Below are 14469 nucleotides of genomic sequence, written 5' to 3' on the forward strand. Positions count from 1 at the left end.
AAAAATGAATTATGTTTAGTTTAAGGCTAAAAATGGTTCAAGCAACCAACTTATCCATTGAAATTTGTACATATTCCCATTAGTGGTGGTGGAGTGATTGTAAGGAGATGACCTATTGAAATTTCCTAGAATGTGATTAGAGGTGTGAGAACACAAATGGCTAAGAATTCAAACTGAAAACCCTTCTGGGAACAGCTGTGTTAAGACCTAAGAACTAAGCTAACAAGACTTCAAATATTTCTTAACAAATTTGAGATTCACAGAGCTTTGTACTCCAATGGCTAGTTCCTAAATAGAGGCTGCAATGAAAATTTCAATCTTGTAAAGAATGTTGTACCAGTGAGTGGGGATTTGAAATGAGAAAAATGGCAATATATCATAAGACTAAACAAATTCAACATATATTATTAGAGAAAAGAAAAATCTACAATTGAAACCAGCTGCTTTGGCATCATTGAACCACCAAAACAGACTCTATCACAGCTTAGTTTTGCTTATCTCAAATCTCAAGTGAGAGCCCAAAGCCTTGAGCTCCTTAAAGAAAAGCACTACAGAGGGCAAACTAGAAGGGAAAATACATTAGTTGAATCCTCTCAAACCAATATCTATAATAAGGATGTACATCTCTCAGATACAGATTTGAACATCATATAGGTCCAAAAACCAGAGAAATGAGTGTGTCACAAGACATTATTAACATCATCATCCATGAGTGTTAACAGCTTCCCAGACTAAGTTCTTTGGAACTGGATTAGTGAGATCGCGAGCCTGCAAAGCTGCGGTCTTGAGCGTCCTTACCGTCATTGCATTGGCCTGCCAGAATGAAGCACAGTTGTATGGCAAGTTGTGCTTCTTGCAAAGTTCAAAAACAAAGGGAGAAACTGTCCTCAGCTGTGACTTAGGCAATCTAGGGAACAGGTGGTGTTCAATCTGAAACTGCAATCCACCATGAAACCAGTCCATCCAAGAGGGACAAAGAATGTTAAGAGTCCCTTTTGTTTGCTTCTCAAACCAGTCATAGCTACTAGGCAAGCCAACATAAACATTGGCTGAGAAATGGTTCAAACAGAATTGAACATGTTGGATTCCAGTCACAGAAAAACTTGCAAGAACAAACATAACTTTCTCACCCCAATTGGGTAAGTATGAAACCAGAAGAGGATACCATATCCAAAACACAAGAAGCCCAAGAATCTCCTGACCCCTGTGACGAACTTCTCTCTTAGAGAATAGCAAAGCAAATGATTGAGCAAAGAGATTAATCCTAGCAATACACATCACAGGGTAAAATGTCCAGTGCTGATAGCTAACCAAGAATCTACTAGGGGTATCAAAACTCAACTTTCTTCCATAAAAATGAGATGTAAGTGAGTCAAAGAATTTAGAAGATACCACAAAGAATGGCATGTGTTGAAGATCAGGATCGAACTCAAGGCTGTTACAAGCAATGTGATGAGCATTGTGGTTCCATTTCCACCAAGCAATGCTGATACCAGCTAAGCAATTCCCAGTTAGGATCTGAACAAAGCGATTGTAAGCACGGCTAGTCATGATCTGATAGTGACCAGAGTCATGGCCGAGCCACCCACTTTGAATCCACAAAAACCCCATTAAACCACCGGAACCCAGATGAACCCAAGTGCTGTCAGAGCAGAGAACACCATAAACACTCAGTACAAAGAACATTATAATGAAACAAAAGGAGAGGAAAACCCCATGTCCCTTCTTTTCGAACAACCCCATTTTCGTGAACTCGTGGAGGAGTTTTCTGTAGTCCTTGGAAACCTCCGAGACCGAGTAGTCTTTGAGATGAAACCCAGTAAAGAACTGGTCCATATATTGCCATGCCGAGCCTGGATGGTAAGCTATGAAAGCGTCTGTGACATCCTGACCGGCGAGATTGAGCAATGGATGCTCACCACCCGGGTGGTCTTTGGCCCAATCTGAAACGTTGTAGATTTTTCCTTGAATGGAGATCCATAGATCTCCGTGTTTGTTGTGTTGCTTAAGCTCTTCCTGGGAAATGTATTTGGTTGAGTCCGCCATTGATAAACACCAACCAGAGAGATCTGGCTTTCGCTCTCTTCTCCCAGAAAGGTACACACTTTTGGAGTGCACCTATATATATATATATATATATATATGCAAACAAAAGAAGGGTATTGAGTGTTTGGTTAAGAATGAATCGGCATAGCTCGAGTCGAGGCTCGGGGATGATGATGATGATGAGAGAGTGAAGTTGAACCGAAGAAGCGCCACAAAATTGGCTTTTGAAGATATTATCGTCTTCAAACGACATCAACTATGAGTTAACTTTCATTGTCGTTTTTGAGATGTTGGTTACTATTGTTTTACCTTATCGCTGGCATGTGAAGTGAAGGTTAATTTGGTAATTTAATATAAAATAATTGATGTTAAAGGTTCACACGTGTGAACTAGTTTCGCATGAATATGTTGTGTGTGTACTATTTGAAACTAAAATTGAGCTTTTTTTTAAGTACAATTAAAAAAAATATCTATTAACATGTAATTAATTATATAATTTAAAATAATGATTTATATAATTTCTTTTGTGTACAAGTTTAATGTGTCCTTAATATTACCCATGTATATAATATTTCGAAAAATCTAACTTAAACTATTATAATCATTGATGAAATCTTGATTTTAGATTAAATATTAATAGATTTGGATACATGACTAAAAAAAAAAATAATAATTTATTTTGAGCAATGGATCTCAAAATCAGACCACATGCTTTTAACATATAAAAATCATACTCATGTTTCAAATACATTAGGGTTTTTGGAAAGAATAATGGTATGTGCATCCTAAATTTGTACCCAAATATTACACACGGTGATGTGGCAGTATTTTTTAAAACAGTGGGTCTTAGTTTTAATAAATGTGATTGGTTAAACTAGTCTGCTATGTTACTATGTGTAATGTTTAGGTACATATTTTAAGTGCACGTTTCATTACTCTTTTGAAAATTCATTAGAATATGCCTTTTTCTTCTTCTTCTTCTTCTTTTGGAAGAGAATATGCCATTTTTTTCTTCATAAAGTAGTTTGTGAATGATATTGAATATTGGTTGAGTAGGGTTTCTAGAAAGAAAAAATATATATTTTTGAAAAAAATGGACAAATATAAACAGGTATAAAAATGTTTCAAAATTTAAAGTCCCCACATGTAGTCCTTTCACTAAATTATATATAATATCCTTTTGGAAGTTGTATTTTTGTGAATTTAGGGTTTGGGAATCTTAGCTGTCTTGGCCCTACTTGCATATTTAGGAAAGAGCATTAACTCAAATCTCAAGATTATGTTGAGTGGTAGTTACACAAGTTTTATGTATAAAAAATTGTTGGACTAGAATGTTAGATATTTTTTTTCAGGCAAAAATGTTGGAATGTTAGCTTTGGTGAGTCAAAAAAGTGGTAGTTGCTTAAGCCAAGTCCGGTTGCCAAAAGGCGAAAATGATGCCAATTTCACCTCATATATCATTCCAACCGAACGATAATTCCTCCCTTATTTTGGTGGGACACTATAGTAACGCCAAAATAATTTTTTAAAAAAAAAACTTTAATATTAATATTTTAAAAATATATATAATAATGGTTATGATTTATTAGAAAAATATAATAATGTTGTAAATATTGTTTTGTCTAATTTTTCATGTTGTGATTGGAATGGGAAAAAAATATAGTACTAAAATTTCACCATTTTAGTGTTAAAACAACACCAAAATAAATTTTATGGTTGGACTTGCCCTTAGTTAAGTATTAAACTAATAATGTAAGTACTAAGTAATCCTCTCACATAACTAAAGTATTAGTAATATTATAACATCTCCTTGTAACCTTGTTGTTTCTATTCTATTCACTACAAGAAATAATAGTTTTAGAGGCAACTTTATCAGGGGCGACTATGTGTTGCCTCTAATATTCAAGAAATCTGGGGCGACACATCAGTGGTCGCCCCTAATAATACTAAAACTGAGTGGGAAAAATTGGCGGTTTGTGAAAATTATTAGGGGCGACGCGCCCCTGATACATTTTGTCAGTACCACATAAATATCTAATCCCTAATATACCTCATAATGGATTGTAGCCGCAGACCCTCACCCTCACTCTCGATCTCTCCGTCTACGCACCCCTCACCCTCACCCTCACCCTCCCTCTCGATCTCTCCGTCGCCGCCTCTACCTCAGCCAACCAATTGTAGCCGCACCGCCACCGTCGCCGACCGAAGAGCACAGGCTGAAGGGACGATTCGCACGGACCGAAGAGCACATGCCAAAGGTATTAATCAATAATAATTTACATATTTTCACATAACTCAGTTGAAAAAAAGTCGCACTGAAAACTGTTCACGGGTTGTAAACAATGAGAGCATTATCGGTAGGGCTTAAAGTGAAGCCCCTACAGGAGAATTGTCCAATATATATATATATATTGGTGCGATTTTTTTTATGACTGTGTATATTGTAGCTATTTAGAGCATCTTGCAAATTTTCAGAAAATTCTGAATAGTTTACAGTACCGAAAACTAGGTTCAAACATGCTGTTGCACGCGTGACTAATTTTTTTTATGCGCGTGGATGCTCTAAATAGCTACAATATACATAGTCATAAAAAAAGTCACGCCGAAAACTGTTCACGGGTCGAGAAACACTGAGAGCCCTACCAGTAGGGATTAAAGTGAAGTCCTATAGAAGAATTCTCATATATATATATATATATATAGATAGATAGATAGATAGATAGATAGAAGAATATGGGCAACATGTGCTATTTACATCACATGAACTTTCTGTTTAAGTGGGGAAAATCTGTCTAAATAATCTACGATACAGTTTATGTTAAGAATTGGTAGAAATACCACAACTAAGGGATATGAGTTTAATGTGTAGAAGCTCAATTATAAGATATATGTAGTTAATTAATAATGGGCTAATTGCATATTTGACACTTAAGGATACTAAGAAGTTGTTGTCCTCTTGGTGTGGTTATGATGAACAACTGATTATTCTCTTACCCATTTGAGACAACGCATGTTAAACTATCTGTGAAGTGTTACTTTAATTATAATGATTATGTATAAAATAATATTTGGATCCCAAAATAAGATTAATGCAATAATATTTAGCTCATCTTCTAAATTATGTAGAGTGCTGAATTAGTCATTCATGTCATTAGCATATTCAAATACTCTTGTCTAAGCAATGCAGGGTTCACATCTAAATCAAGATTATAAAATGAAGCTATTTCTTGGTTTTTAAGAAATTTTGAAAGGATATATTTACAACAAGAGTACTTAAATTATTACGTTTGTAGTACTTAAGTATTCAATTTTTTTTGTGACGAAAGTACATTCCGTCCATGATTTAATGCAATTTGATGTAGTCGTATGTTCTTATTGTTAAGTTCGTAGACACATGGATGAAAATATCTAAATAAATGTATATTTGTGGCGAAAATACCTGAGTTTATATACAGATTTAACTCTAAGTAGGGGGACTTAATAAGAAAACAAATAAAACAATTTTTTATATATGTGTGTGAGATTTTATTTATATTTAAAAGAATTTTAACATTTTAAATATTAAAGGGGCTGTATCTTGTAGTCAAATTAGTATAAATTATTAATTGCTAAAAAAAAAAAAATTATATTCCAAATTTAAATAAAATTAATTTGTTAAATACTAAATGATCATTAAATTTTTAGCTTTAAATGCTCAAAGTCAGGGAATCCGATGAAAATGTTACAAGTATGGGAAGCAAAAATTATAAAATCAAGTAGGATAAGATGTACAAATATGGTTTGTAAGCTCAATATTCATAATAAAGTTGTTCTTTATTGGGTTTATATCTTTTTGGATCCTGTGTTTTTTCTCATTATCTGTTTGGATTCTGTATTTTGACAAATTATTTTTTGGACCCTATGTTTTGTAAAATGGTTAAAATAGAACTCTAAACCCAATTTTGGTCAATATTTTTTTTTTAACTAAAATCACAAATAATTTACCAAACTAACAATTCAAAACAAAAATAAAATCATTCTGCTTCAAAACTGTGTTGTTATATTTAATTTTTTTCTTCATCAAAATTGAGTTTAGGGTTCTATTTTAACTATTTTACAAAACATAGGGTCCAAAAAGTAATTTGTCAAAACACAGGGTCCAAACAGGTAATGGGAAAAAATACAGTATCCAAAAAAATATAAACCCTTATTTATTAATTGAGAATTGCTAAGAGACACTATCGGTGTCCGACTGATATTTGTACAATTTAATATTGGGTCTCAAATATTTAAATTTAATAAATATTATGAGATATCGCTAACCAATATAACATGATCTCATCAGCAAAATAGCAACACTCTTCGTATAAAGATATGTATGATCTCGTTACATTGTGCTAATTCGTTTTACCTTTAATTTTTTAAACTCCAATAACTATATAGATAACTGTTTTATTTATTTATATTTTTTTAATAATATTTTTCGTTAAAATTTCAACTAAACCTCAAGAATTATCATTATTCTATCATGCCTTTTTCCCCTTTATTTCATTAACAATTATTTTATAGTATTTTTTTATGTATATATTTCTTAAACGTAAAACAAGAGTAACTAGTATGCAAACAAATTGTTTATATTTATTTTACGGATAAACGACATGTCGTTTTGTTCTGTGATAATGTTTTATAGATAAAATGGGATATACCCTATTGCAGGCAATATATTCGGTTTCATTTGCTATTTGACAGTGTCAGTCCTGCTGACAAAACCCAAAATCTTCTCTTTTCCCTTTCTGGATTGCACCCCAAGCCTCATCTCCATCTCCTATTCCGACCCTTTTAAGGTGATCTCTCTCATGCTTTTCTTTTCTATCTATTTTAAGTTTATTTTCTTATTTTAACTTTCAAAGTTCGATTCTTTGCTTTTTTTACTTTAATGGGTCTTTTGGAATGATTCATTTTCAGTCTTTAAAAGGTGAGAAAATGACTCTTCTTGGTGAATGTTCCGTTGGGTCTTTCGGTCTAGGAATATTATGTGAATGTATGTCTTGCCCAATTATAAATGTAAGCTTTTTGAAATAGCACTGGTACTTGTTCTTATTCTTATTACATCATTTACATGTGTCTGTTCCTGGACCCTTGGAGCTGATTTTGCCTACCCTTGGATTCTTGAGAAGCATGTATAATATAGACCCCCCAAAAAGAAAATTTGATTGTGTGTAGAGAACTATGATACCCCACATGTCGATTTTTGATGAAATTGAGGTTCTTTAACATTTGAAAGTCAATAGTTTGATTATTTGCTGATTAGAGTCTTGAGAAGCATATATAGACCCCAAATGTCTATCAATACTTGGTGAAATTGAAGTTCTTTAACATTTGAAGTCAATTGTTTGAACATTTGGGGTTTTTATTTGCAGGTGTTTGTTTTGTTTTGAGGGGCTGAGGAATTGATAATGGCACACTTACTTTCCACTTCTTGCACTCTTAAAATTGCTCCTGGATGTAAACCACATTCCAGATTAACCCAGGACTCATTGGCCTTCTCTGCCTCATTTTCTTTCCAAGCTTCGAAATCGCCCTTTAAAAGCATTCGTTTGCCAGGAGAAAGGTTTAGAACGAACTCTACTTTGCAGGAAACCACAATTCCATCTTCTGGTTTTCGTGCAAGCTCGGGTGAAGACTCCAAGGCAGAGAAGGTTATGGTCATTGGTGGTGATGGGTACTGTGGTTGGGCCACTGCACTTCATCTATCCAAGAAAGGGTATGAGGTTGCCATCGTTGACAGCCTTGTACGTCGTCTCTTTGATCAGCAGCTCGGTATTGACTCGCTGACTCCAATTTCCTCCATCCACAACCGTGTTCGCCGTTGGAAAGCACTTACAGGAAAGAATATTGAACTCTATATTGGTGATATTTGTGACTTTGAGTTCTTATCAGAAACCTTTAAGTCATTTGAGCCTGATGCTGTTGTTCATTTTGGGGAGCAGCGGTCTGCCCCGTATTCAATGATTGATCGATCAAGAGCTGTTTTTACACAGAATAACAATGTGATTGGAACATTGAATGTGCTCTTTGCCATAAAAGAATATAGAGATCAATGTCATTTAGTGAAGCTTGGGACAATGGGAGAATATGGGACTCCAAATATTGACATTGAGGAAGGTTACATTACAATTACTCATAATGGAAGAACAGATACTCTGCCATACCCTAAGCAAGGTAGCTCATTCTACCATCTGAGTAAGGTTCATGATTCAAACAATATAGCTTTCACTTGCAAGGCTTGGGGGATCAGGGCCACTGACTTAAATCAAGGTGTGGTTTATGGAGTGAAAACAGAAGAAACTGATATGCATGAAGAGCTATGCAACAGGCTTGATTATGATGGTGTGTTCGGGACCGCATTGAATAGATTCTGTGTTCAGGCTGCTGTGGGTCATCCACTTACTGTTTATGGCAAGGGAGGCCAGGTAAAAGAACCTTCCATTTATTTGTTCATGCCTGGTTTTGGATTCTCACTTTTATGTCTAGACTTTAGGTTACTTATTTGAGCCATTTATTGGGATACATAAATTTTTGTTTGAGCCTATAGGTATAGTAATTTCACTCCAGTTTTCTTGAGATCAATTATTGTTAAATATGGCATTTTTATTTTCCTTGCTCAGCTTTTTATTCTTGGGTAGTCTGTGATATTGTCTTGTTCCTACTGAAAGTATTTTCTTCTAACATTTTCAGACTCGGGGATACCTTGACATAAGAGATACAGTTCAGTGTGTTGAGCTTGCCATTGCAAACCCAGCTAGGAGTGGCGAGTTTCGGGTTTTCAACCAGTTCACCGAGCAATTCTCTGTCAATGAGCTCGCAGCTCTCGTTACAAAAGCTGGAAAAAATCTTGGAATCGAAGTGCAAACCACTTCTGTGCCAAATCCAAGAGTAGAGGCTGAGGAGCATTATTACAACGCCAAGCATACTAAACTGGTTGAATTGGGACTTCAACCACACCTGCTTTCAGAGTCTCTTCTTGATTCTTTGCTCAACTTTGCCATCGAGTACAAAGATCGAGTTGACATCAAGCAGATAATGCCCAGTGTCTCCTGGAAAGGAATCGGAGCCAAGCCGAAGACTGTTACTGCCTAGTGTGATTGTAGATACACTTGTTCGATTAGTACGAGTGGTTTTTTTTAAAATGGTCAGTCAGTTGTACTAATTGGAACATGTTCAGTTTAGTTTAGTTCAGTTCTATCTTAGAAAGAAGAAAATGAGAAGCACACAAACATTATAAGCTGTTGTACAGTTGTGTGATGTCTGCATACCAAGTAAGAATGTTGAAAATCCCAAATCCATCCATGGGATGATCAAAGCTTTGTTGAAGAAGCTCTTGAATGTTTAAACAAACACCAGGAAAATCAAAATCCAGATTTCAAACAACAGGAATTCATTTCTTTACTTTCTTCTACTCAAGATTCAATTATTGGTTAATTTGTTAGTCTAAATATTTCAAAAATTATCACACTTTCTGGTATTGAAGAACTTTGAATATAAACCTCAGCATTGGAAGAGAAGTGTGATACTAATCAAGCTAAGTCTGCCAATGTACTTGGATCCTAAAGAGGCTCAAAATGCACAATCTGAAGTGTTATTTATTTTTACAGTAAAATCTTTCTAAAATGATACTTTATATTGTCAAAATAAGTCTTGTTACATCTTCATATTCATAGAAATAAACTCCAGTGTAGTCTCAACACTATAACCGTATACAATTTTTACTGTATTACTATTATTTTGGGGAACATGATTTTTTCAGTGTCCATATTTTCTTAGAAAGAAGTAGATCCTATAATCGTGACCGAATAGATACATGGCCATCTTGGCCAAAACCTGCCTTAATGAAGTCCAACATTATAGAAGCCAACTCATCTTGATGACAAGTGTACTCATGATCAGCTCCTTCTATAATACGAAGTTTATGATTAGAAATGAACTTGTTAAATTCGAAACCATCTTCCACTGGTACTATTTTATCCATTGATCCATGAATTGTCAATACCCTGCAAGTGAACACCATTTGATGAAACAAACACTTTCAAAGAACTTCTATAGTAATCTAATAATAGAACAGGCACAAACAAGATAAGGTATATCCCATCATCAGAAATTTCTTTGACATTAGAGAAGCCCTTAGGATGCATTATGAGTACTGACCTGCAGTTGTGATTGATTGATTCACAGGCCCCTCGAGTATCTGTAGTTAGGCGGTCCATCAAACTTTCTTCAGTCACTCTGTACTCGAACTTTCCTATTGAAAATAAGAATTAAAGTTAACCATCATGGATGATGAACTCTATAACTGATAATCAGTTGATTCATATTAGAGCGTCTTATATAGAAAGTATGTTAACCATTTATCTAAGAATACGAGTTACTCCACTTATTAATGGTTCTGAGATAAAACCTCATAATCCCTTAGTTGGCTAAACCTTTACTTTTAACTTTGGCTTTCTAAAAAGCTCTTTTCAAGAAAGCTACAAATATTAACTTACCAAGGAAGAGTATTTTAGACCAAAAGCTAAATTGCCCAGGAAATCCAACCAAATATAAAACAGTTTTACATGATGAAAGCTCCAAAAAAATATTTTATGAGCCCTGCCAATCAGGGCCAATATTTAGCAACTCGTCACTAGAGATGAGATGAAACTTTCATGTTCGAAGAAACCAAAAATTGTTAGATCTTAGATACATTTATAGGACAGAATAGGTATATGTTAAGGATGGTAAATTAAACTAAGTAAATTTGACAGCTTACTGACCTCTTTTATTCTTAACATCAATGAATCCATCTTGCTTGATTCTTTGAAGAAAATCTTTGCCTAAGCGACCTTCAATACCTCTTTTCAGGTCAAACCGGCCAGAAATATTCACAACTGTATGAATGTCATTATGTTTTGCAGCATACAAAAGTACAACATTTCCTCCTGTAAGAACCTTTGCAAGTTATAATTTGGATGAAGAATGAAACAGTCTATTAGAACAACATTAAAAAATTTCATTAAACAGATTCTGTGGACGAATGAGCATAAAACTACAGACAAACCTTTGCTGTGTCCAATAATTGCAATTATATCAAGATTCTTCTCATTGAAGTGCTGAGCTACATCACGAAGATCATCGGCCTCTCTTCGATAGTTACCATATTGAAATGAACCTTCACTTTCGCTGGAAAGTAAAGAAAAACAATTCAAACTTCTGAACCAACATCAAACAATTTGTTATTGTGTCTATATGATTAATGGAATGGAACTACGCAGATACAATTTCAGCACAGATTACATGCTTTTGAATCAAATTAAACAATAGACAAATCATCACATACAATCTCCTAGTATAACTCAAGATTATAGTAGAGTGTCATTATTAATATCTAGTACCAACACATAAAGACAAAGTTTGGAAATTTATAAAGTATGGGGCTAAATACTCAAATTTCAGATTGCTAGTTCGAAATTCGGCTCGAAAACATACTATTAAACAATTTACTAATAAGCCAGTCTGCAAAGATGAGCTTACCCATTCCCAGCAAAATCAAAGCGAAAAGCACTGATTCCTTTTTTCTCTAATGCAGCAGCAAGATTCACCATGGGAATCCGTTCCTAGAGTTGAAAACACAAGAAAATGTGGGCTATCACCAAACAAACAAACAAGGGAATACCCCCAAAATCTAACATCAAATAAGTCTCAAGAAGTTCAAATTCTTAATACAATCTGAACCTTAGACATTGTAAGAGCAAACACATATTTCATTGTTTGAGCTACAATTGATTTGAAGTAAATGAAAAATTCTCATGAAGTTCATATTCTACATACTGTCAAAGCCATATTGATTCTTAAATACAACTTTAACGTGTCTGATTGTATGAGCTACCTTGATTTGAAGCAAATGCAAAGTTACATTTGCAGAAAATTCTATCTTTTACATCAGAAAATTGTATTTTCTATGCAAGTACCAAAAAAGAAAGACGATTATTTGAATATGAAAGCAAAATCAATTTCCACTACAAGTACCTTAGAGGATTGGAAGCCATGACAGAGTATAACGAGCTCTTTAGAACCTGTATCATGCAATATTCCCGCGAGCTTTTCACCATGGCTGTTAACAATACCAACCCTAACCCTAACCCTCTGTTGAATCACTGCTCAAAACACAAAAAAGGAAAGAAATTTTGGGATATGGAAGGAATTCAAAAAAATAAAATTAAAAAAAAAATCTTAATTTTTAGGTACGGAAAGAAAATGAGCTTACTACTAGGGTTTCGAGCTCCTCCTTTCTGAGTAGCTTTCATCGACGTGGTTAATGGTTGTTCTATCTATGGCGCCATTGTTGTCCGATGACGAAGGAGAAGGTGAAGCCAGTTTTGCTCTGCCATTGAATTGGACGAGCCGATGTTATCGTTACCCGGCTGTGACTTTTGAACTGTCACTACACGACAGGTGGCTTTTTGGCAGTTAATTCTTAACTAACTTATCACCCGCTATTTTTTTTTTTTTGACAAATTCGGATAATAAATAGAAAAATATGGTAAGATTTATATGATGAAAACATAAGTATTATCTTCTTGCTATGATATTTAATTTCTTTTTTTGCAATACTACTTACACAATTCATAACAAACTTTTATATATTTATTTTAATTGGTGTCTTAATTTACTTTGTCTTATTTTAGAAGAAAAAAAAATGTAAAATGAATGTGATATTCATTTATTAATCGTGTTTAGGTGACTTATCTATCTTAGGTTGTCTATTATGCCAAAATTTACTTTACTAAATGATGGTTTCAATTAAAAATATATACATTAATTAAAATACATATTTATTTTCTTAAATAATTTTCTTTTTCAGTGGGGTCGGCCGCTCACACTCGTCTCTATGTGGGTCCGCCCGTGTGTACATCCGAACAATGCATAATATTTTGTTTCATTATATCCACAATTATTTTGTTTAATTAGAAAGAGAATTTGTACTAGTTTAGGGATATAATTATTTTGTTTAATTAGAAAGAAAATTTGTACTAGTTTAGGTATCAGAGGTCATTTTTAGTTCTTGAGATCAACTTCCTTAGGGTAAACTGATGCTGGGTTTTGAACGGGCGACACCTTCATTTTTTGTTCAATAAATAATATATTAATCATTGATTAAGTCAATCAATGTATATTCAAAAGCGAATTAAGTCTATCCAATTGTGGAAAAAAAATAATTAAATCAATTTTTTTAGACTATATAATCATGTATTTTTAGGTATATTAAACTATACAAAAAGTACAAACACCAAAGTTAATTTAGTGCAAAATATACTTTATTTTAAATAAAGATTATATTATTTTAATAGCTTGTTGTTTATTCTAGTACTAACTTAGTACTACATCGTTTAATAAATACCATTTAATACTTTGTTGTTTGTCTTAACATCAACTTAGTACCCTATAGTTTTAATTAATACAATTTTAGTACCTTGTTGAATCAAAACACCAACTTAGTACCTTATTGTACATTTTCACCAATTTTAGTACAAATATTTTCGATTATAATCAAAATCCCCCTAATTCAAATTGTTAAAATTCCTTTTAGAATTAAATTATATTAATGATAAAAAAAATACTTGTACATAGTTGTAATACATTGTATGTATATGATATAAAAATTAGTTTAAATTTATATCTTTTCCGATAAATTAATTTAGTTTATCTTCTTCATGTAAATACTATTGAGTTAGATAAGTGATTCATAACAAATATATATTTTTTATTGTAATAAGTGTTAGTCTCTTAATTTCCTTTAGTATTTACGTTATAATTATTATTTACTTTTCACCTAAATAATGCAAACACCTACTTTATATATGTGAATTACAACCAAGTTAAAACCATTAGTGTTTCTCAATTTATTCAAATTTAATTGCATCGATTTTTTAAAATTTATGTGAATTTTTAAAGAAAAAATATTAAATAATTATACTATAATATAATATTAAATGCTAATTATCCCATACAAATGTTTTGATCAAAAGTTGATAGGTTGCTACATAATACACCAATAAAAAAAATCATTATCCAATTCAATAATAATTTGAACACCCTTAGTTATAGTTGCTCCCTTACCTAAATTCAACTTATAATTTCATTCACCATATTAATACTTAATAAACAAAATAATAAATCTTCACTCCAAGATACTCGTTTTACAATTCATTCAAAAACAAAGGGCTTGATTGGTAGTATATTTGAATCAGATTTTATGATTTCAAAATTTTAAAACATGTGGGACCTACTATAATTCCTGATTGGTAGCATGTTTCCAAAAATAAAATCCAAATCAAAAGTATGAGTTTTAGTTGTAAAATTGAAAATGTTAAAATCAAGTTTTCTCTATTTCCAAACTTTTTTTTTTTT

The 14469-nt window shown here is 33.1% G+C and overlaps 3 protein-coding genes across 4 annotated transcripts; 1 reads left to right on the forward strand and 2 right to left on the reverse strand.

Moving 5' to 3' along the window:
• Positions 1 to 379: 379 nt before the first annotated feature.
• LOC133807030 (acyl-lipid (9-3)-desaturase-like) lies at positions 380 to 2241 on the reverse strand. Its single transcript, XM_062245152.1, has one exon. It carries the CDS (start codon positions 2044 to 2046, stop codon positions 703 to 705), a length of 1344 nt encoding a protein of 447 aa, XP_062101136.1. The 5' UTR covers positions 2047 to 2241; the 3' UTR covers positions 380 to 702.
• Positions 2242 to 6722: 4481 nt separating this feature from the next.
• LOC133807160 (UDP-sulfoquinovose synthase, chloroplastic) lies at positions 6723 to 9456 on the forward strand. Of its 2 annotated transcripts, XM_062245333.1 has the most exons (4): positions 6764 to 6869; positions 6991 to 7089; positions 7446 to 8498; positions 8764 to 9456. In XM_062245333.1, exons 3-4 carry the CDS (start codon positions 7482 to 7484, stop codon positions 9163 to 9165), a joined length of 1419 nt encoding a protein of 472 aa, XP_062101317.1. In that variant the 5' UTR covers positions 6764 to 6869; positions 6991 to 7089; positions 7446 to 7481; the 3' UTR covers positions 9166 to 9456. The 2 variants fall into 2 exon arrangements, with proteins under 2 accessions (XP_062101316.1, XP_062101317.1); XM_062245332.1 differs by lacking the exon at positions 6991 to 7089 and having other exon boundaries at positions 6723 to 6869.
• Positions 9457 to 9687: 231 nt separating this feature from the next.
• LOC133807162 (putative uncharacterized protein YDL057W) lies at positions 9688 to 12483 on the reverse strand. Its single transcript, XM_062245334.1, has 7 exons — positions 12326 to 12483; positions 12088 to 12215; positions 11593 to 11675; positions 11120 to 11241; positions 10836 to 11000; positions 10231 to 10324; positions 9688 to 10076 (listed from the first exon to the last, which is right to left on the reverse strand). The coding sequence occupies exons 1-7, from the start codon at positions 12363 to 12365 to the stop codon at positions 9863 to 9865; spliced, it is 846 nt and encodes a 281-aa protein (XP_062101318.1). The 5' UTR covers positions 12366 to 12483; the 3' UTR covers positions 9688 to 9862.
• Positions 12484 to 14469: the final 1986 nt, after the last annotated feature.

The sequence above is a fragment of the Humulus lupulus genome, chromosome X (assembly GCF_963169125.1).
Source record: "Humulus lupulus chromosome X, drHumLupu1.1, whole genome shotgun sequence".
Lineage (NCBI taxonomy): Eukaryota > Viridiplantae > Streptophyta > Magnoliopsida > Rosales > Cannabaceae > Humulus > Humulus lupulus.

Bases quoted from the DNA above. Each gene is read 5' to 3' on its own strand.
- LOC133807030 (XM_062245152.1), bottom strand. From the start codon at position 2,046: ATGGCGGACTCAACCAAATACATTTCCCAGGAAGAGCTTAAGCAACAC.
- LOC133807160 (XM_062245332.1), top strand. From the start codon at position 7,482: ATGGCACACTTACTTTCCACTTCTTGCACTCTTAAAATTGCTCCTGGA. The intron at 8,499-8,763 runs GTAAAAGAACCT...TAACATTTTCAG, and splicing joins TTTATGGCAAGGGAGGCCAG to ACTCGGGGATACCTTGACAT.
- LOC133807162 (XM_062245334.1), bottom strand. From the start codon at position 12,365: ATGAAAGCTACTCAGAAAGGAGGAGCTCGAAACCCTAGTA. The intron at 10,325-10,835 runs GTCAGTAAGCTG...TATTTTCAATAG, and splicing joins TGATGTTAAGAATAAAAGAG to GAAAGTTCGAGTACAGAGTG. The intron at 10,077-10,230 runs GTCAGTACTCAT...GTTCACTTGCAG, and splicing joins TCAATCAATCACAACTGCAG to GGTATTGACAATTCATGGAT.